The sequence below is a fragment of the Diadema antillarum genome, unplaced genomic scaffold, assembly GCF_040938485.1.
Source record: "Diadema antillarum isolate AM-2024a unplaced genomic scaffold, OU_Dant_1.0 scf00000045, whole genome shotgun sequence".
Classification (NCBI taxonomy): domain Eukaryota; kingdom Metazoa; phylum Echinodermata; class Echinoidea; order Diadematoida; family Diadematidae; genus Diadema; species Diadema antillarum.
The window spans coordinates 4,347,414-4,371,124 of record NW_027270934.1 but is presented as its reverse complement, the minus strand read 5'-3'; the positions used below and the strand labels follow the sequence as shown (position 1 = coordinate 4,371,124).

Below are 23,711 nucleotides of genomic sequence, written 5' to 3'. Positions count from 1 at the left end.
TTGAATTGAATGAAGTCAGTCGGCAAATGCAGTTCTTAGACCCTAGACTAACTAGAGCGCACACAAACACAGACAAACAGCTAATAGACTGACAGACATACTGTAGATAACAAACTTATGCACATAAATGCACACTCCCATTTCTCAACTGACTTCTGTAAGGATGGTACTGTAGACAGTGGTCTATTGGTGGAGATGAGAATTGGGCTTTTAACTTTTTGCGAGATACCAAGAAAACACTTATGGAATAGTACAAAGCATACCATTTTAAGAGGAATTCAAAGTTTATTTGATGAAAATCAGGTTTGGAATGACTGAAACATAAAAAAACAAAGTGAAACAAAGCAATCGTAATAAAATGTGGGTCCCACACTTTATTAGAATCGCTCTGTTTTGGATATCTCAGCCATTTCAAAACCAATTTTCGTCAAATAAACGTTGAATTCCTCATGGAATTACATGCTCTTTCATATTTCATATCAGGTTTCTCATTATCTCACCCAAAAATGTTAGAAACCTGAAATTAGGTATCAACCAAAACTATACGATCCCTTTAGATTTGCTATAATCATTGTACATTGATTCTTAGCTCCCACTTTCCTTGAACGATATGTCGCATAATGTAGCTTCAGATTTAAGCAAGCTGCCCATGATTCGATCATAACGCCGTCAAGAATTCGACCGCCTGCTACATGTAAAGCCTATGCGTTTATGTGTGCTCGAATTTTGGCACCGGGAAGTCAAACCTTGGTATTTTTTGTGCATCAGTCAAATGTGATAACATTATGGAACTTGTATTTTCATGTGGTGGAAATCTACTGTGCGCACAGACAGCTGAATTGTGTCTTTGGCGGCGTTTATAAGATTTTGCATGCCAAGAATCACTGTTTTGAAATACTGATTTGGAACACTGATTTGAAACACGGTTTTGTCAGGAGAGCGTTTATAAGATTTTTTCCTCGAGCGTGTTGGGGCTCTCGCTCAGTCTGTGCCATTGCGCAACTCATTCTGCGCAGTTTGTTCTTCAGCAAAAGGTCAAACAGGGCGCGCGCAAGGCATTGTGACGTCATTTAAACAGTGTTTGAGATCACGGTCGCGTTTATAAGATTTTTGAAACACTGTTTCTACAGAAACACTGTTTTGAAATGCACTATTTTGTGCGTGTCAAAACAGTGTTTCAAAACACTGTTTCAAGTTACGGCTAGTGTTTACAAGATTTCTTTTCTTGCTAGAAACACTGTTTGGCCAGAAGTAGTGTTTCAAAACACTGTTTCTGGCCAGAAAAAAAAAATCTGATAAATGCACCCTTATTTGATATTTAAATGTAATAATCAGTGATTGTATTGTGTGTAAATCACTATGCATTCATTTGTCTTTTTGTGTTTTTTTTTGTGTTTTTTTTTTTACAGGCCCCCAGACATCAACACACAAATGGCAAATTACGATTTCATAAGGCAGAATGAAGAGCGAGATGGAGTGCGCTTTAGCTGGAATGTGTGGCCATCAAGTAGGCTAGAGGCCACCCGAATGGTGGTGCCGTTGTCTGCACTGTACACTCCATTGAAGGAAAGGCCAGATCTCCCACCGATTCAGTATGATCCTGTCCTATGCAGTAGATCAACATGCAGGGCAGTTCTCAACCCTTTCTGGTGAGCTACTCTTGACCTTTATTGGCAATGTTGAATTTATCAGATTCCTGTGTGGTTAGTGAAAAGGAACTTGAATGCCATAAGTAGAATTTCTGTTGGTTGTTTTGTTATGTCTCGGATCTGTACAACCTTGTGTAGAGTGTAATGTGATTGTTATGCCTAAAGTTCCATACATTTGTAGTACATGAAAAGAAAGTATAATGTCAAATTTGATGAGCAGCATTAAAGCTAGGGAGTGTTAAAGTAAAACAATTATTCCATATTAATCATGAAGTTTGTGAATGTGTTGGAAAATTGGAAAAATTACATTGAAAAGTATGCAATATGTGTACCAAGCTATTTTTACTTATTGTAAGTAAATGTTTAGATATTCCTCTGAACAATTGACTCTTCAAAGTTTTAGCATTGCACTTTCCATGTAGCATGATTTCATTTGAAGTGTATTTCCTTACTTGCAGTCATCACAGGTTATGATTGGGTGATTATTAATATCAAATGCCGATACACATAAAAACCTCATGCACTGACTTCATACTTTCATTTCACTTTTATTTTCAGCCAAGTTGATTACAGAGCAAAGCTGTGGAACTGCAACTTCTGCTTTCAGAGAAATCAGGTACATATTTATCCACCTGTTCCATAATATATCAGTTGTCATTTGTTAATTATAGATATGTACAGTAATTCTAAACGTGTGGAATAATGAAGTAGCTCTATGATATAACTTGTAAAAAAAAAGTTGAGTATTAAGTTAATGTTTGCTAAATATAGTGTTTGTGAGACATATAATGTAAAGTTGCATTTAAATGATGAGAGAAACAGCAGCAGAGGATCAGGTATCTGCAGACAATCAAGCAGATAGAAATGGACAGATGGTATGGTTGCTGTTTGAACAATGAATTCTTCTCAATTTGAATGAGTAATTGCATTGTCTTAGGCACATTTAATATGCCAGTCATTGCAAAAAGGTGTAAAATTGAATGTTAGTTTAGTGTAATTGTTTTCATGGCGAAATAAAGAGAAATGATAGTGTGCAAATGTTCAATGAGCATGGGGCCCTCTTGATTACCCATTGTTCACATACTTCATTTACTATAGGTGTAACTCCTCTTCGGGTAGTTTGTGAAATATGCTGTTGATCATTGTATGTAGGTTACTGTCTAGTGTCCTGCCTACCAGTGAATCTTACCAGCATTTTTGTATCATTTTTCATGTGTGCTTACTGCATTGTTCCCTTACCCTGCAGTTCCCAAACCAGTACCGTGGGATTTCAGAGCAGCAACAGCCGGCAGAGTTGATCCCGCAGTTTACAACCATAGAGTACACACTGACTGTGAGTATGCCTTCTTACTTTGGGAACTCCACATAATTTTTCTTTGTTCTACTGTGTCAGTTGCACGTTTTCATGGCTTCACAACAAGAGGATACTGGAGGCGTTACATTTTCAGGTTGTCCGTCTGGCTGTCTATTAGCCGTAGACTCATCATTTTTTAACTAAAATTCTTGGATAGATTTGTTAACACCTTATCCCAGGACAGGCTACATGTACATGAATTGTAGATGCACTGATTAGATTTCTGGCGAAATCCATTTAGATCAAATATGAAAAATCACCAAACTGTTGCTAAAAATTTCATCTTCAAATTTTGGTTGAATATGTAATTTTCCAGCCATAACTCTCATTAGGAATTTTCAGTAGTAAACAATTTGATAAAAAGAGAATATTGTTATGTGCCCGGGAGAACAACAATGTGATTGTGATAGGCGAAAAGTCATAGACAAAGGTCACTAATCTTTGATTGCAATATCACTTGTCATTCTTAACTTCATCTAGAAAGTGTACTCAGTAATAGGAACTAGGAAATAAAAACTTAAGAAATGTTTTGTTCATGCTGAATAATTTTAGGTTAGTTCCTGGATAAAAGGTCATTATCAATGAATTTCATGCATGTTTAATATGTTAGAATTGAAGCGTTTCCCATTTATGTATTAGTCATTCATTACTCATATCTTATTATTAGGAGCAGATTAAAGGCATAATTTAACATTTGCAGAAGAAACAAAAACACACCAATAGTGCTTTAAAATAATTCTAAAATGTGAGATAGGGATAGAAACAATCACTGTAAAAATTTGAATCCGTATAATCGATTGTAAATATTGTTAAATGCACAAAATGTGAACAATAGTTATGATAAAAATTTTTTCAGGCTAAACCATGTACAGTTACGGTTTTATGAGAAAAATACTCATATCTCCTTGTATTTTAGGCTTCATTGCAAAAAAAAATAAAAATTATATGGTAGGATGCTTTGTGATACAACAGACTTACACATGTGCATCAAATGTGATAACTTGAACATTTTTTAAATCACTGTTCCCAAAGGAAAACAGGGGGGTGTTTCATCAACGTTTGTCGGCGCTGACAACTGTCAGCACTGACCAATTACAGCAAAATCCTTGGTTTTGAATAGCTGAGATGCTCTGGTCACTGACTGTTACTATGGTGATTCAAGTTGTCAGCGCCGACAAACGTTGATGAAATGCCCCCCCCCCCCCCCCCCCCAGACCTTTGAATGCAATGATATCCAAAAATTATGTTACCGGCAGTGTTGTGTCAAAAGTTTAAAGGGCCAAAGCACACTGCTGATTGTATGGTCAAGAATGCATGTTGATAGTCAAATGTGTGCTAGAGGATCAAACTAAAAATATTCTTGCCCTTTTGTCCACAGAGAGCACCATCAGCTCCCCTGATATATTTGCTAGTCATTGACACATGCATGGAGGAGGAAGATCTACAAGCCCTCAAAGGTAAGGCATAATCATACTTGAGATTATGTATCTACTATTAAATCAATGTAATGCTGAAAATGAGATTTGGTCACACTAATGAGAAAGTGATTCTGGTTTTAATGTCCATATTGCCACCTTCAAAAATTTTTGAATTGATATGACTGACCAAACTGAACAAAACATGACGTGATTACAGAAATAGAATGTAATAGAATATAACAGACACATTTGCCTCTGGTCATCAACCATATACAGTGCACTCTCGTTATAACGAACACGGTTATAACAAAATTTTGATAACAACAAAGTAATAATTCAGGCAGCAACATTATCCACTCTGTTTTTATGCCTCCGCCACGAAGTGGTGCCGGAGGCATTATGTTTTCGGGTTGTCCGTCCGTCCGTCCTTCCGTCCGTCCGTCCGTCTTTCCGTCCGTCCGTAATGAATTTTGTGGACAAGGTAACTATCAAAAGCTGTTGAGGTATCCTAATGAAACTTGGCATGTATGTGTATTAGGGGATGAAGTTGTGCCTATCAACTTTTGGGTGCACGTGCTCAAGGTCAAAGGTCAAAAGGTCAAGGTCAAATACATAAAATTTCACTATTTCCACCATATCTATGCAATGCCTGAAGATATTTTCTTGAAACTTAGTGCATACATGTATTACCCAATTTAGATTCTCTGGTGAAAGTTTGGGTCATGAGGTCAAAGGTCAAAGGTCAAAAGGTCGAGTAAAAGTATTAAAACTTCTTTTTTTTTCTGTAAATTGGAAAATTGTTCAAGGTATCTTCATGGAACATAGTATATACATGTACTGACTGGCAGTGATTATCTAGAGAATGTAGGGTTCATGGGTCAAAGGTCAGGGGTCAAAGGTCAAGTGCAACACTTCAAAATTTTACTATTTCCCTCATGTTCATGCAATGCCAGCAAGATTATTATTTTTTTTTTTACACTTGGTGTATGCATGTGTAACCTAATAGAAATTCTCTGGAGAGTTTTTTTTTTCTTTTTTTTTTGCCTCAAAGGTCAAAAGGTCAAAGATCAAGTGAAAGTGCTGAACTAACTTTTTCCTCCATATCTCGGAAGTGGCTCAATTTATCGTGGAACTTACTGCATATTTATGCATGTTCTACCTGAAAGTGATTATCTTATGAATTTTAGGGTCAAAGGCCAGATGAACATGGTAACAATTTACTATTCAGTACAGAAATTGCACTTTTTTTCCATACCGGTACCATGAAAATTACTCAATGCATAAATGTATGAATGGGTCAAAGTCAAGTTAAAGTCCTTAAATCCCCAAATACATGCTCTCCTATTCATCCAATTAAACCAAGGTCAAGGAAGGAGAACATTCAACACATTTGTGACAAACTTGTCATTTCAGTATTTTGCCAGTTTTGTGAAAATGTAATCACACATTGTCCACATGTACTATCTAGACCTATTAGGAGAATCATGCATTATGGCGGAGGCATACCAGTCGCCATAGCGACATTTCTAGTTTATTGTTCATTTGCTTGATGAGATTTCAATATAATGAAAGAAAACTGCCGGTCCCAAGGACTTCGTTAAAATGGGAGTCCGTTGTATCTAGTTATAAAGTTCTTGTCTAACTTTAAGAGTTTGAAAAATGACATTTGTTTTGATACCGTTATGTTAGTACTCAAGGACATAACATAAAGATGATATAATCAAGCAGGGCATATGTCAAATATGATATGAGACAAACTGCCCTAGATTGCAAGGTGTATAGGTCAAGTATTCAGCACCATATTGAGCCATTGACGAATATACACCACTTTGTACACTGCTTCAGAGTCCCTCCAGATGTCCCTGAGTCTCCTTCCTCCAAATGCCCTGATTGGCCTCATCACCTATGGCCGTATGGTGCAGGTCCATGAGCTGGGGTGTGAGGGGTGCTCCAAGAGCTATGTCTTCAGGGGAACCAAAGACCTTACTGCCAAACAGATCCAGGTATATAGCATTTCATCTTATTCCCAATCATGTAGATCACATCTGTAGAGAGGGCTGCTACAAGAAAGTGTTTGCCAAAAATCTCATTTTTGTTTAACTCTTTTGTAACCACTTTCTTTTGAGTTTTCACAGTATGTCAAACTTCCAATATGTGGTGGTTTTTTGTTTGTTTGTTTGTTTGTTTGTTTTTTTCTCTCTCTCTGTTGTATTTTCTCCTCCATGATTTCATTGTCTTATATAAGTTAGTAGTAATGAGTGCTACAATATCAATTTGAAATTTGGCTGGTGTATGCTCTAGGTGTTCATCGCACTGCTGTCTGTACTTCAGCATATCTCTCAAATTAGATAAAAACATAAGAACATGCAGCATAATTTGAAATATGATAATTAGTTTTCACTACCTGTGGCTAGAAATTACCAGTTTTTAATGTCCCCAAACCCTTACCCCTCCCATTATGACACTATTGTTGCATTTCTGTAACTCTGAGGAGGAAACGGCACCCTTCTCCCCTTTTGTAAATTAGTGTAGTAGATATGTCTTTTGGCATATCACGTTAAAAAAAAGAAATAGATACGCTCTCATGGTAGTCGATAAACCTACGTCATAATACCTGAAAATATCTACAGAATATGCAGCCTGTGACCCGAATTTATTTTTCATGAGTGAGGAGTAATATATATTTACACACAAAAGTTTCCTCGTTTATCTCTGCATTCAGAACTATGGGTTAAGTGTAGCATAAATGTATCTTGGGGCATGACTTTTGCTGATAATCAACAGAGATATTTAGATGTATAGTATTTTATATATCTACAAATGGCTGTACAAACTCCTGATACTTAATTACATCATATGTTGAAAAAGATTTGACTTACAATGTTTAAACCAGTTAATTAAATAAATTAATATGCATTTGTTTTCTTCTTTGTTTTTTGTTTGTTTCTGTTTTTGTTTCTGTTTTTTTTTTTGGTAGGGGGTTGTTTGGCATTCATTTATGTGTGTTTTGCAAATTGAAAAGCTTATATTAGTCAAGACTCAGAAGACATGTGAATGTCACTTATGATGTGAATTATGACTGTGAATGTCATGTGGTTTTATAAAGCTTTAAACTTATTTGTGTTCAATGCAACATAGGACATGTTGGGCATTGGGCGTGTCCCTGCTCAGGCACAGAGGGGCAACCAACAACCTCAGCAGCAGCAGCAGCCACCAATGAACAAGTAAGTGTAACACGATACATGGCTTTCACCCCTGTTACGAGTTATTAGGAACACTCTCCTCTCATTGAAATCAGCTCTACATAGAATCATTTCAAGGGACAAGAAATTGTGCACCATTGATGCATCACTGGAGTTGTATCATATGGAGGGGTTATTTACACTATGCAGAACACTAGAAAATATAAAAAATAAACAGAGGAAACCAAATAGGAGGTCATTTCTTCAGGTCACATGGAAATGTAACCTGCAGTTGTCAGTTGTAAGAAGTGGGTTCATTTTGTCCTATGGGGAAAAAGGAGACATGGATTTTGTTAGATTCTTTGGATAAAATGATAATTGGCTACATGTTGTGATATTTTGAAAAATGACAATTGTTTTCCACTGAATTTCTGCAAGAAATAATGTGTATTCTATTTTTCTTGAGGTCTATCTGTCCCAACGTAAAGGAAAATGCTTCAAGAGTTTAGCAATATCTTGAGTTCTGGGATGTACATGCACCCACAAAATGTCTTCAGTGGTGACAGCGATCTTCCTTTTTCTTTTGGTCATGTGCATATGTGTAGAAATCCTATTCTGGATTATCCAAATGCACTGACTGTGCCAATATATTGTATATTATACAAATATTGACTGCTCATGAGGATGATGGTGGAAATTATCACTCCCGAGGTGCTTTTCATACCGACCCTTCTATCACCCCGAGGCGTTAGCCGAGGGGTGATGGAAGGGTCGGTATGAAAAGCACCGAGGGAGTGACAATTTCCACCACCATCCAAATACAGAGCAGTTAATATTTGTTTTATATACCTCATCGTTTAAGACTTAACCAAGATCTAGGGCTAGGCAAATACGAAGTAAATTCTAACTGTTAGGCCTAAACGTTAGCCCTAAAATCAGGCCACAGCCTGCGCTTGCTTGCATGGTTTTCGTGCATTTCGTACACTAGACCTACCCAGTACGCACGGTACATTGTACTCACTCACACGGCCTTCGGCGAGCTCCTGCATAAAATCTTGGCAGAAGATTACAGTATACATCCAGTTTCCCGTCGCTCGTGTTTTAATTCGATATTTCCAACATGCTGAGATTTGTCTCTGCTTCGGGATCCTAAGAAATTCTAATTGCAAAGTGTACGATCTTTGATCCAGCTCACTTAAATCACGGAGGAGCGCTCGATCACCATGCCACGTTGAAACATGCCCACTGCTGCTGTGCGCTATGTGCGATGATTTTGCATGTGTTTATACGATGCGCGTAGTGAACGTCCTTCCTTGGGTGGAGGGGGTGCGGACACCGCGCGCGAAGTCTAGTGTACTTGTGTGTACAAAAGTCGCGGAGGGTTTACGAATTCTATCACGAGGGTTTTGCCTTTCTATCACGAGGGGTTTGCCTTTCTATCACGAGGGTTTTGCCTTTCTATCACTTACATGAAAACCCTAAGGCAAGATAGACGGGACTACACCTTGTCACGTGATATACTTTTGACCAATTAGTGATACGAATCTCACTTATGAGGTATATAAACCCGCATATTGTTTATTGAAAAAAACTTATATACCAGTATTTGTCTATCACAGATTCCTACAGCCTGTGCACAAGTGTGACATGAACCTCACCGACCTGCTTGGAGAACTACAGAGAGATCCATGGCCAGTCAGCGCAGGAAAGCGCCCTCTACGATCCACAGGTGTTGCTCTCTCCATTGCAGTTGGCCTGCTGGAGGTGAGGCAAACAATATAGGAAACTTGTCTCTCTAGCATTAAAGATTGCACTGTCCAGTCATTGTGATGCTCCTCATGCTACTGTACTAGCTTTCAAAGGTGAAGCATTCAGAGACATGAGATCAAGATGTTAACCCATTGCTTACAGGAATCTGGTGGCCTGTGTATTAAGTCTATGGGGATGTCAAAATTCAGTATGGAATGGGTTAACCCATTGAGGACGGTTTGATTTTGCTACAACATGCATTTCCCATAGACACTTGCCCGAGTATACTCAGGACTCGTCCTTAAGGCTGGGTTCACATAGGAGTATACTATTCGGGTATACGGTGCACGTTTTCGAGGGCACACGAATAGCTTGAATCGAACAATAGGATTTCCTAATACCGGGTCACATAAGAGGGCACTATTCGAAAATGCCGTATAAGCTGCGTATAGTATAGTACAGTGGGAATCGTGCTTGTTCGATTTTCGTGCAGCGTATACCATCCTGTTCGGGTGTGGCAGCTGGTGTTCTGAATGTGTGCTTTGGTTAAATAAGGTAAGTTACAAATTATAGGATTCCTTGGTACTCATGTTATTGGAATATTTAATTAATTACTTAATTATTCTTATGATAAGTTAAAATAATGTGGAAATAGATTTAATCCAAGAAAATATTGTTTATGAAATGATTTCTTTAATATTTCACTTTTGCTATGAGTTCACAGAGCTGGGATGGGGGAGTAGAATTAAGCTACCCCCCACCCCCACCCCACCATAAAAAATGACATCAAAGCAAAAATAGGCATAACTAATAAAATCAATTAGGCTGATACATGTTTGAAATGTTAAAATAAATATTTGGATACATAACTACAGTATTTCCAATCACATTCCCCCTCCCCCACCCCTAAAAATTTTAGTTTTCAGTGTGTAAAATCATATGGCTCAAATAACCCCATCTCGATCGACTGGCTGAACTAACCCCATTAAAAAATCATTACAAGTTGTATTTAGAAGTTCAATAATTTGCAGAGGTGATTTCTCTGCTTTAAGTTAGTCCAAAACAAGTTTATTTTCGAATATCAATAAGTTATGTAGAAAAGAAAAAATTCTTTTCTTTTTTGTACAGAAATTATCTTTAGGTAGATGCCAAAAGAATATTAAAGTAGGACACACGTGCTACCTTATGTGACCCACCATGCCCACATAGCGTATAGCGAATAGCGAATACCGTATACTTCTATGTGAACCCAGCCTAACAGGTTAAGTAGTCTCCATGTTGAGTGATGCAGTTGAGAGTATATATGTAAACATATCTCTTGCATTGATCTAGTAAAAAAAAAAAAAAAAATGTGTACCAGTATGTGCATGGATATTTTTATGTGAGTACATGAGCAAGCATTGTAATGGGAGCAGCAAAGCATATATGAGGTACTATATCTGACATTATTACTTTGTTTTCATTCCTTCTGTGGCAACAGCACCAAGGAATTTAGTTTTATGATTTTATACTTTTGCAAAGAATATTAATAGAAAATAGCATTGAAACCTCTTTGACACAGTCTTCTATCATACATGGAAAGAATATGCATTTGTATTATTTTGATGCTGCTAACAAGTTTGCTGTTAAGAAGCTAGACCATTGAAATGATTTGCTTACCCAGGACAACTATGTGTACCACACTTACTTTCTTAACCCTCTTGACTCACAGTGCACATTCCCAAACACCGGCGCTCGCATTATGCTGTTCATGGGTGGACCACCCACTCAGGGTCCAGGCATTGTGGTTGGTGACGAGCTGAAAACGACCATCAGGTCTCATCATGACATTGAGAAGGACAACGTCAAATTCATGAGGAAAGCCATCAAGGTAAATCTTACTGTATGTTTCAACCAATGTATCAAAAGCTGTAAGTTCCACTTGATAGAGACATGGGCACTGTTCATTTGATGATATTGCATATGACAGTTGCTATGTGATATAAACAAGAAAATGAAGGCAGCAGCTCAAGAATATTTGAACAAAAGCAGACAGAACATACGAGTCTTTCATTGTCAGTTTGTTAGCTGGTGTTACATTTTGTAGTGTTGTCAAGATAATTTTCTTTGTACCATAACTACCACAATGTAAAGTTTGTAATACTCCTTATTTGTTTGATACACCAAGTGGGCTTCAAATCACTGTCAAAGAAATTATTGGCTGCCCTGTTTCACAAGGCATAATTATACATCTATCTCAAATTACAGTGATATTATTGCAATTTCAGGGTAACATCTATGTCAATTCACTTTTCTTTGTTTTTATGCAGATTTGAGATGAATGATTTTTCGGTCATGTATGACTTATTGTCCCAAACATTTTTTTTTTCTCTCTCTTTGTCTTACAGCACTATGATGGACTAGCCAAAAGGGCAGCCAACTTTGGACACACCATTGACATCTATGCCTGTAACCTTGACCAGACTGGGCTGCATGAAATGAAGAACTGCTGCAACTTCACAGGGTATGTCCAGAGCTGACTAGTCCCCCTGATTCTGTGGGCAGCTCCCTAAAAACTTGAAAGATTTGGGTGCTTTTTTGTTTGCCTGATGGGTTACATCTAATACACAATGTATGTTCCTGCTATTTCCTTGTTCACTGAGGGTCCCATTCATATAATGCATTTCATTCCTTCGAAGAATTTGGTAATAGGAAAATGTCAACACTGAATATTTATATGATAGCAGTTTGCAATAAATAAGTGTTAGGACTCTGTTCCTGAGATTCTCTATTATAAGTGACTTATAACGCAGAAATTTTTATTTCCACACTTTTTTATATTTCAGACAGCTTCAAGGGATTGTACACTTTCGGTTGAGACCTAACTTCAGATTTCTAACATTTTTTGGTGAGATAATGAAAAACCTCTTATGAAATATGAAAGAGCATGTAATTTTATGAGGAATTCAACGTTTATTTGATGAAAATTGGTTTTGAAAAAGCTGAGATATCCAAAAAGAGCGATTCTAATAAAGTGTGGGACCCACACTTTGACACGATCGCTTTGTTTTACCTTGTTTTTGGATGTTTCCGTCATTCCAAACCCGATTTCCATCAAGTAAACTTTGAATTCCTCTTAAAATGGTATGCTCTGTACTATTTCATAAGTGTTTTCTTGGTATCTCGCAAAAAGTTAAAAGCCCAATTCTCACCTCCACCTAAACTGTACTATCCCTTTCATGGTGATTAAAATGTAGTGTAGAATCGCATGTCATTGCTGTCTTTTATTTTTGTCTTTATGAGTTACTCAAAGTTAAGAGTAGACTACAGACATAGCAATCAGAAGAGCCACCTGAACGATTTACAAATTCCGCATGAATATATATATTAATGTTGCATATTTTTACAGAAGTAGGAAGCTAAACTAAGCAGCACAGCACAGCTTTGTACTTTGTTATGCATTCTCACAAAATGTCTGTTTTGTGATACCATTAGTAAGTTCAGTTTGGTCAAATATGAATAGAATCTTATTGATATCAGTAGATTTATTGGGTTTTGATATCAATAGATTTATTGGGCCTTAATGACTGCATGAATTGATCAAGAGTAGTTATCAGTCTGGAAATATGACCCATTGATTCGTCCTTTGTTGGACTGCAGGGGTCATATGGTGATGGGGGACTCCTTCAACACCTCGCTCTTTAAACAGACCTTCCAGAGAGTCTTCTCCAAAGACGTCAAGGGAGAATTCAAGATGGCTTTTGGTGGTGTCCTGGAAGTGAAGGTAGTGTGCTGTATTTATATTATATTGAATGACAATGAATGGGATACCAGGGAATATTGGCCCTAAGGAGTGCAATATTCCCTTGTATTCTATGAATTAATATATAATGATTATATATGGTGTATATAATAATATAATTATTATTGTCTATAATCATTATCTAGAGCAGGCATAAACTATAAAAAGTACCATACTTCTACTAGACTTTGAAGTTGACTGCACTGAAAAAGGAGCAACTCACACTTGCGTATGTAGCAAGATGTTTGCGCACTTGTGAATTGTAACAAGAGTTTGTGCACTTATTACAAGCGACGATGCACTCCAGAAGCACTTGCACGAAAGAGGAAACAAAATATTGTGTATTATTTCACGGCCACTAACAACGGTAGCCTTTGGAGAATTCATAAATTGGCTTATGCGTTTCGTTCAATATGCTTTTGTATTGCACAGTAAAAATCGAGCAAACAAGAATGCAAATTTTTAGCCCATGTAGGACGGGCTGATTTTGCTACAACATGCATTTCCCATCATAGACACTTGCCTGGGTATACTCGGGACTCTTCCTCAACAGGTTAATGTGCCGCTAAAAGGTCCTGTATTATGGAGCTATATTCATGAAAGTGGTTTGAATTCAGTCCATAGTTTATGCAAATTTCTCCTGTGTAAAGGTGCATGACAGATTGGGTACACCAACAGACATCCAATGAATAATTGTGTGTCGATACTTGTGTGTGTTAGGTACACCTATTTCATGCTTGTTTTAGTCCATACACTAAATTTTAACAATGATTTAGATTCAAACCACCTTGAATGCAGGCCATTATGTACAAAACACACTTCTGTGTACCAGGACATACTGACTTTGAATTTTTCTTCCCAAAAGTTCAAGTGGCACCCAGTTATTGACATTTATCAGGTATTCAAAATATTAACACACTAAGTAACACAGCGAGCATGTGATTCAAAGTAGTGCTGCCCTTGAATATGGATAGCTTTGTTCATAGAGTAAACAGCAGGACATCGTCACATGTATAGGGATGAAATGCCACTTCAATATACCAGTATACACACAGTAAATCGTCGTGAGTGCGATGGTACAAGATTTCACACAAGGTGAAAGATAAAGTCGCTCTATTCAACTAGGCGAAGCCTCATTGAATATTGCACCTCATCTTTCACAGAGTGTGAAATCTTGTTCCATTGCATGAGTGAAAACCATACACAATTTGTTTTATACAACACATACCTCGGATGTCAACAGATGTGGTCCACACAGATTCTTGAATTTAGCACAGAAATGGCAACGATTCTTGTGATGATGGCAAATGAGTAGCTGCACAGTCACAGTTGGCCATCAAGTGTATGTACGTACGTATGTACACATGTGAAACTGATCGGTTAAAGTTGTTTACAAAAATGAGTGACAAAAGTACGCACTTACAAGCGCTTGTAATTGTTAAGTGCGCACGGCAAATGTTTGTTTATTGTGACATGAGAGCCGTGCAATGGTAAACATGCGTTATCCCTTTTTGCTCAAACAAAATTGCACGGCTGACAGCCACAGCGTGCAATGGTACTTTTAACTGGGTGTCACATGATAAGCAATCTACCAATCTGATAGCTACATTCTTTTGCGGTGTTGTATAAAGGCAGATACATGTCACTCTCACACTTTTCTGTTCTCGCCCATGTAGACATCGCGTGAGGTGAAGGTGTCAGGTGCCATTGGCCCATGTGTGTCTATGGATGTAAAGGGCCCCTCTGTGTCAGATGCAGAGGTTGGCATGGGTGGGACATGCCAGTGGAAATTCTGTGGACTCTACCCTAACTCTACCGTGGCCCTCTTCTTTGAAGTCGTCAACCAGGTAAGAAAGAATGTGAAATGTGGTTATGAGTGATGTCTATTCATGTACATATTTGTGTGCCTGTATTTCTGCTTTTACATTTGGCTTTCCTGATGTGAATTGTCTGCTCTGTCGGACTCAAAGGACACTGCCAGTATTACCTTTATATGTATGAATTGGGCCGTGAAGGCTGTTAGAACAAATGAAAGGGAATGTAAAGTGTGTAAGAGTCAGCATGTGTTTGGTGAATGTTCAGTCAGGTGCATAATGGATTAGTCAGTTTATTACCAAAGCTTGTGGAGGTAAGTACTCTGACCACAGTTTGTGGGCCATCCAAATTAAATGTGGAGGCAAGTTGTGTGTGTTTGAGTGCTGTGTGTGTTTGAGTTTTTTCAGTTGATTCACATGACAGCTAAGGAAGCAACAAGTGCTTGTGAGCAAGCAACCCGTGGATCAAAGGCTATAAGACCCATCTGAAGGACTAGACAGTGATAGTATAATGCCTTGTCTAGTAGTGCAACTTCATGATTTACCTCAACATTTAAATGTGCAAGACACTTTAAAAAAAGTGGCAGAAAGTGTGTTGTCATTGTAGTTATAGTTGCTTATGCATGGCCAGTGTTGGAATATCGTATGAAAAGCACAACCTGAAAAGGATTTGCACTACCACAGTATCAACTATGTAATTTGTCTTAATGGGTTGATGTGCATAGCTCTCTGTTGAAGACTGGTAGAAAGTGTTACCAAGACAACTCCCTATGTACTTTAACAATACAAAACTGTATGAAATGGATGAGGCTCATCAACTATAGTTATATTTGTAATTTTCATGCGATCTGATGTGGGCTATCATTTTGCCACATTCAAAATGTCATTCCATGCACTTGCATGCCTGGAAAGTAATGCTGCCCTCTATCAGTAGAAGGTGTAGTCCTGATATTCTGCAGTCATCATATGACTCGGCACAAAGTAACCCAGGGTACTATCGTATCCCATTTTACGACATTGTGTAGCGTCATCTTGTGTTCTTAAGATGTACAGTTGCACACCGCTATCATGGTGGCCAAATGTTAGCCATCAGCGATAATGATCCCACTGCCAATTCATTCCTTTAACAACGTCTTTAGAGTAGTTACAATGATGATAATAATATTTTTTTTAAAAATGAATTGTTATAATTTGGACCACCTCAGAAAGAAATTGGTTTAATCCTCAAACTTTAATGCATGATTGCTGATTTTCATCTTTGGACTGATAGTGCTGCTGAGCACTGAGTTGCTCATGCATGCTCTGCCTTTGCCACCTCCTCAGCAACAGAGCATTAGCATTATACTGTTTAGTACCGTAATCAGAAAGAAGAAAAAAGAATAATTGAGTAATAGGATGTATTTTCAGGATTGAGATTTACATTGGGAGACACAGAATTCATATTTCAGAGGAATCAGTAGATTTTGATTTTTGTGTTTAATTGCTTAACGAGGGACTTTGCAGTGCAAATGCATGCTGACTTTTGTTGATTTCTAATACTCTCAACATCACTTGATAAGTGGCCGAAAGAATAATTAAATACGTACTGTACCATATATCATATAAGTTTTTCAACTATCTTTTTTCTTTATTACATGGACATGTCCACAAAATAAACCTGAAGTCCCCATTTCACTATGCCACTTTTCTATTCTGGCACTGCTGTTACTTCGCTTAGAAAGACTTTACTGCGTTCATCCCAATGTGTTTACGTTGCCATTGTGTTCTTCCCCTTGCCTTTCAAGCCAGAGTTGAAAAATTCTGATTGGGACGATCAGCGAGAAATTTTTTACGTATATTCAAAATTTCATGCCTATATAAAAAGTGCCTGCTTTTGCTCCTTCGTCACAACGCTGCTGCGAAAATGCTTATGAATTAAACCAATGTCCATACACTTTTGCCACTCTTCCCAGATTTTATAGATCGATATAGATCAGGATCCAGATCATGATAGTAGAACGGGGGTTTTACCAAGCTTCTGTGGGTGACATCATCTGTCAATCATTGCTGAACTACTGATAAGATTAACAAAAGACATTGGAATGTACCTTTCCCTACATGTAGGTGGAGCATAACTTACATGTTTCCATGTCACTAATATGATTAACAGAAGACACTGAAGAGAAATATTTAATTTACGCTAATTGTGGAGAAAGGTGCACTCCAGTGTCTTTTGTTAATCATATCAGTGCTTTACCAGTGATTGACAGATGGTGTTACTGACGGTATCTTAGTTTGTTTGTTTGTTTTTAATGGGCATATCCAAGTAAGCCGAAAAAAGATAGGCAAATTATTCTAAAATATATGGTACATATTTAAATATTCTTGTGGCCACATAATAAAAGTCAACATGCATTTGCATTGCTTTGTCCCCTGGAATTAATAACATGTATTAGCTCACTTATCATCGTGTTAGGAATACAAGAAAATCTTTCATCAAGCACAAAAATTACTTTCACCCATTCAAACCCATGACTGAATCTGATATGATGAGTTTCTTCTTTATATCCTGTTGAAATTAGGGTATGATGACCTCCTGATATGTGTATGGAGCATTCCTGTTGATATTCAAATGAAACACATGAAGAGGAGACTGACAGTATTTTTTTCTTCTCTCCTCAGTAAGCCAAATTGCAGGAACTGATGCCTGTGATAACATGTTATTTTTATTTAACCCTCTGGGAAATCAGTTCGCTGTCAGACAAAGTTAATGCAAACTCCAGTATCATTGTCCGCAAGATGATATCAACATTATTCAAATTGAATGAATTCTTGCTGAAGAGTTGTGTTTTTGCAACTGATTTGCATACAAATTGCCTTTCATTGATATTAATAAGCAACAATTATTCAGTCTTTTAATAATAGCCATGATGAGAACAAAAAAATTGTGAGCATACACACTCGAGTCGGATTCAAGCCAACGATCTCCTGATTACCAGACAGGCGTCATGTCCACTAGACTATGGAGCTTCACCCCAAACAGCCAGCACTGGTTATACTCCTTATAGCATGCAGTGGTACAGCATATTTATTTAGATTGATGAATCCTTGCATCAAGTTGTTTTTATTGCAACTGATTTTCAAATCGCTCTTTATTAACATGAATAATCACTAATTAGTCAGTGTTGTAGTTGTAGTCATGATTTACAAAAAAAAAAAAAAATCATGGGCATACATACTCAGGTTGGATTTGAACCAGCAATTACCAGACAGGCATCATACCCACTATTCTACCAAGACTACTGGCTGCCGGGCAGAAGCTTGGTTAGTCAGGTGGATGCACAAAACCTGTCTCATAATCAGGAGATCACTGATTTAAATCCAACGCAAGTGTGTTTACCCATCATTGTTTATCACGTTTTCTGCTAAAACACTGAGTTATTGGTGTTTATTTACATGGATGAGACCCTCTGAAAATGTTGGCAAATCCTACCGTGTATCTGTGGTGAAGGCTAATTTCCTTGAGATGTACAACCCAAGTGATAGACAAGTGTATTGCTTAATTTTTCGCTGGTGTTTAATTTCATCAATCAACTCATTGACACTGCTGTTGATCTTCATTTAACCTTGTATGCCATTTGCACGTAATTTATTTGGTACTTTCAAACATAATTTGATTATGTCAGGTACAAGTGGTGTGTCTAGCACTGTGCTGGCTTTAATTTACATTGGGAGGGGGCATTGTTATGTTGCATTTTTGCCTAGTTACCAGTGGAGTCACTCTTTTAATCTTTATGCCAGCAGGATATACTGAACTGATTTGTTGCAGAAGTAAAATATCAACATTGCTTGGTTAGATTTCATTCGCTATCAACCTTGATACACTCAAATCAATACACCTCATCCAGTTTTTTTAATATGACCCCGTCCTGCTTCTCAGTAAGGTAGTGTAAATGAAGCTCATGTCACCGGTTTGTCATGATACGTCCATGTGCTTCACCTACAACAGTCTGTACAGCATGAAAGCTTTTTCAGTGCATGCACACTTGTACATGATACTTTTCTGTTAGTGTTTGTATGTTTGATTGTTCTTGATTTCAAGGTACAGATGCTCTATTTTTGACAGTATGAAGGCCATTTTCCAAGTTAATTTATTGATCTGAAAAAGGAAAAGCTTCCTGTTCCAGAATATTTGTAAAATTATGTAAAATTATGTGAGCATTTGTTTTGAATAACATTTATTGGACCTCACTTATCTCTCCTTTTGTTAAAATTTACAGTTGTATCATGTTGGATTTATAATAAGTACTTAAAGGTTCAACTTAAAGGTTCAACTTTTTAAAGGTTCAAGTTTTTTGTTGTTGTTGATATTTTCAACTTTAAATTTTTTTTGGAAAAGCTTCAAATAGGGGAAATAATGTTTTACTCTGCCTTTCCAAATGGAAAATGTTGGCAAAAGCAAGATACTAAAAAGATGTTTAAGAGGGTCATCCATCTGGACTCACTAGTTGGATAGCTTGCTAGAGTGAAGCTAACCATCTTGATAGATGTCTTACTGCTTGCAAAGTGACATTCAAAAATATCTCTTTCCAATGACAAATTAGCATTAAAAACAATCCACTCAAGGAGAAATACTGATTTGAGGTAATCTGAAGATGCAACTGTATTGTGATGTCACTCACATCAAAGTTACAACCAAGAAATGCAGCTGTCACTATTACAGGTTAGACAAGCAATCGTAGTTTCATAGCAGGTCCGTAGAAATATGATCCATGTTAAGCTAGGATTTTAGAGTTTGAATTACTGTCTCTTCAATCTGACAAAATGAAGTCAAAGGCGCTTGACTATTTGAATCGTATTGCAAATTATTTACTGACAGAAAGAATTAAGAAAAATATGAGGATTACTGAAAGTAATAATATTACATACAATTTAGAAGATATAGAGCAGGTGTCTTCAATACTTGTTTAAACAATATATAGCCATCATGGACTACGGAGAGTAGTGAGGCTTTCTGTCACCTGCTGGTTAAATGGCTACCTTGACAGAATTTCCCTTGAGGCCTTCCCTGGCCTGCATACTAGATATCAGACAAGGCCAGTGATATAATCCAGTCTGTTCATTATAGAACTGCAGAAAGCCCAACGGCATATATATATTATGTCAGCACACTCCCTGTGCACCAAGGGTAGTTGATGTGGAAATCACTTGAATAATTGATGCTATAAATCAAATGGGTGACAAATAGTAGTTAATGTTAGCACAAGCCCCCAGTTTTGTTTTGCCAAGGTCATGTTTACATGCTTACATGTTATATATATGCAAATCCCTATGAAATGATAATCACACTTCACAAACACTCAAGTTTGGGACATTCTCATATGACTGCCCCCCCCCCCCCCCCTCTTGCAGATTCCTGTGGTTTGGTGCTATAACTTTTTATTCTTATTTTTCCTATTTATTGTTAGATAGATAGAAATAACTCTTTTTTATTTGTTATTCATCTACAATCCTGTATATTGTTTGCTTCTTCTTTTTTTGACCAGCATTTTTAAAGTGGCAAAATTTGTTTATGGCTAAATTCATTTATGCACTGTTCTTTACTCATAAATTGCCTAGATGTATTTTATCTGATTCAAAGACTTTATATTTCCTTCTCAAATTGGCAACTTTTTGATATTCCATATGCTACATCACAAGCATTCTATTGATCTGCACTAAAGATCTCCACTTTTTTTTTTCTGTAGGCATGAATTCAAAATAGAAAGAAAGAAAAAAAAATGATTTCTGTTCATTGAATTCATGTTATTGCAAACAATAACACCAAATTGGCAGTGATGACATGTGAGGGAGGGGGAAGGTTGTAGTTGGTGCATTATCTTTTAAAAGTGTAATTTCTGTTTGCTCACACCAGAAGGAGTATATCATGAGTGTGTGATGTTATCACCTCCACTCATTTGCATAGTTGTGAACAACATTACCTTTCAGCCAAAACATGGTTTCTTTGTGTTTATATCATTATGGCATTATCCAAATTGCCATCTTTTTATGTTTCGATGGTACTGTTGTGTAAAAACTGCAACAGTAGAAGTTTTGTGTATTGATAAGATAGGGAATGATGAGACCTCGTCCAAATGCCAGCACAATAATGTATAGAAATGGAAGGTTATATCTAGGGAGATGGAATCTGGGGGTGGTTTTTAAGAAGAAATTGGAGAGATTTAATAAGCAAAGAGGAATGCCAGTTTTGATCTCTAGCAAATTAATTCGTTTGGCGTCAGACAGAGAAAGGAAAAGTCAAGGAATTATGCTATAATAGGATGTCTTGTGTTGTCATCAGGGTCTTCCCAAATCTAAGAATATCAAATAGATGTTCATTAGCCTTAGCCTACTTTGTTTTTTAATATAAATGCATGTGTGCCCTGATATGAAGTGCCAGTAGTCCCGGTATGTTTCAAAATTTGTTGAATTGATACTTAATCTTCTGTAGCAATGTTCATAACCATACAACTTTCCCATTTGGGTTTTCTTTTACTGTGTTCATTTTTTGTCTCCCTGATGTGTCGTATGTCCTTTCTCTGCCTCTTCCTGTTAAGAACTGTATCTCTTTTCAATTTTTCAAATAACTCCTTTCTTTTATCTTGTTTATCATCAACAATTTTGTTGCAGCAACATGTGTAATACTCTGACCTTCAAGCACATTCACATACCTATGCGCAAATAATCTCAGATACATTGTATTCCTCTCTCTCCTATCTGTCTGTCTGTCTGTCTATCTATCTGGCTGTCTGTCTCACCCTTTCTCTCTTCAAAATATTTCAATCATCAATTCAGGCTGTGCATCTTTTAAATCATGTTTGATCGTGTACCATGATAGAGGAGACATCGTCACTCTGTAAAGAGTTAACATGGCTGTCTGATCTTCATTCTCGCCCTGGTTCACCTGCAAGAAATGATATACCATGCTGTGCAAAATGGGTTTCCAATTTCATGAAAATCATTACATTTAATACTTCTTGTTACAATCTTCTATCTGCTAGAAAACAATTTCCTCTTGACCATGAGCAAGACAACCACTTCAGATAAAACACAGAAAATACCTGTGAAATGGCAATACATCATCGGCTGAGAACTAGAAGGGCTTTATCGCCTTTTTTGAGGGAAGGAGGAGGGGTGTCGAGTTATTGGTATCAAGTTCTGGAGCTCAATCTCCTCTACTGTATAGAGTCAATTTTAAATTCTTTTCATTTTCAATAAAATTGTAAAAATCATAACCACAAGGGCATTATTTTACTCTATCCATATTTTTAACAAGGCTTGTAAATCTACCTACTTTTGATTAAATAAAGTTTATATTTCATGAATATCTATATAATCTTTTGTGTTTATTTACACTAAAATCTCAGAATGTGATAGCGCCCCTTCTGGTTCTCAGCTGATAATATCTAAAGTCATCACTCATCAGTTCCGTACTAGAACATAGCATAATGGTCATTGAAATTTCATGACTGTAACAACAGAAGGACATTACAGGGTTTACAGGGTAAATGCCATTTTGATTCTCACCTGCTGCTTTGATTTGTTTTCATTGATGTGTCGACATATCACATTAGCAAGCAAAGCTTGAAAGCATTTTGTAGTCCAGCAACAGAAAGTATTATGATAGAAAATCATAAAAGTCATTCAGAATTTATGAATTGTGCATTTATTGTACCAAACTAAAAAAAGAAAAATGCGTCATAAAACTTGCTGTTCAGACAATGCACACTAGATGTCACCAAAAGGAATGAGGATATACATTTGTATGTGGCAACATCTTTCATTTAGGTAAAATGTAGCTGACATTGATATTGGAGAAGAACCAAAGAGACTTCTGTGCCCTTGCCATCTAGTGTCACAAAAAGCATATTGTCAGGGAGTAGAAACCCATCTGTGCATACTTTTTTATATGTATCAAATTGATATTCTAACATCAATAGACATTTAATACATCATTGCAGAAATGCAGTAAATTGTATTTTCACAATGATTTAAAGCTCTCTCGGTAGGTGAAAAACCTGCAAGATTCATTCTTTTATTACACTTCTCTATATGCATCCATTACTACTTGCATCATTACGAGTATATTCACCACTGCAGTATGTAATTTGGCTGATTTTGAAATATACAACTTTAAATGATGTAAATGGAAGCAAGCAGTGTAGAAATAATCTGTGTATTAATGCACTGTAAAGATGTCATTATCTATGTATGAATTTCAAGGCAAGACTGGCTGAATGAAGCAGGAAGGCTTTGAATGCAATTATCTATAGCTATCCTGTAAGGTAATTGGCCCAAGAAATCAGGAACATTTCCGTAGTACAGATCAAACTGCCTGTCTTTCAAATGTTAGAAATGACAACACTAGTTAACTCCTTTGAACTGCTATTGTTGTACTTAATTAAGGCATTCTCTGGTCCCCTTCTGAGGAAAAGACCAAATTGTTGATGTCATGTTTTATTTTCACCCAGAATGAAAGATAAAACATGCACATGAAACAGTTTATTTCATACTGCATTGACTGTAGATGCACTATAGTAAACTGCAAATGAGTATTACTCTGTGATGACATTAGAAGTCCTACTCAGTATCAACATACATGGAAACACACAAAGTCATTTTCATCAAATATCAACCACATACACATGCACAACCACGAAAGAATTTCTAAGCTTTTCTAAACTTTGTAGAGATCCTGCCTAATTTTGGGGTTTTCAATTTAAAGAGAAGACATAACATCATCAGT

At 37.0% G+C, this 23,711-nt stretch overlaps 1 protein-coding gene across 1 annotated transcript in view; it reads left to right on the top strand.

Moving 5' to 3' along the window:
- Positions 1-1,413: 1,413 nt before the first annotated feature.
- Positions 1,414-23,711, top strand: part of LOC139714820 (protein transport protein Sec23A-like) — a 79,734-nt gene continuing 57,436 nt past the window's right edge. Inside the window, exons 1-11 of the mRNA XM_071626479.1 lie at positions 1,414-1,649; positions 2,208-2,265; positions 2,896-2,982; positions 4,382-4,460; positions 6,267-6,424; positions 7,560-7,645; positions 9,223-9,367; positions 11,064-11,222; positions 11,740-11,855; positions 12,992-13,115; positions 14,810-14,980. Coding sequence (XP_071482580.1) covers positions 1,432-1,649; positions 2,208-2,265; positions 2,896-2,982; positions 4,382-4,460; positions 6,267-6,424; positions 7,560-7,645; positions 9,223-9,367; positions 11,064-11,222; positions 11,740-11,855; positions 12,992-13,115; positions 14,810-14,980 — 1,401 coding nt within the window. The 5' untranslated portion in view covers positions 1,414-1,431. The remainder of the gene's footprint in view (positions 1,650-2,207; positions 2,266-2,895; positions 2,983-4,381; positions 4,461-6,266; positions 6,425-7,559; positions 7,646-9,222; positions 9,368-11,063; positions 11,223-11,739; positions 11,856-12,991; positions 13,116-14,809; positions 14,981-23,711) is intronic.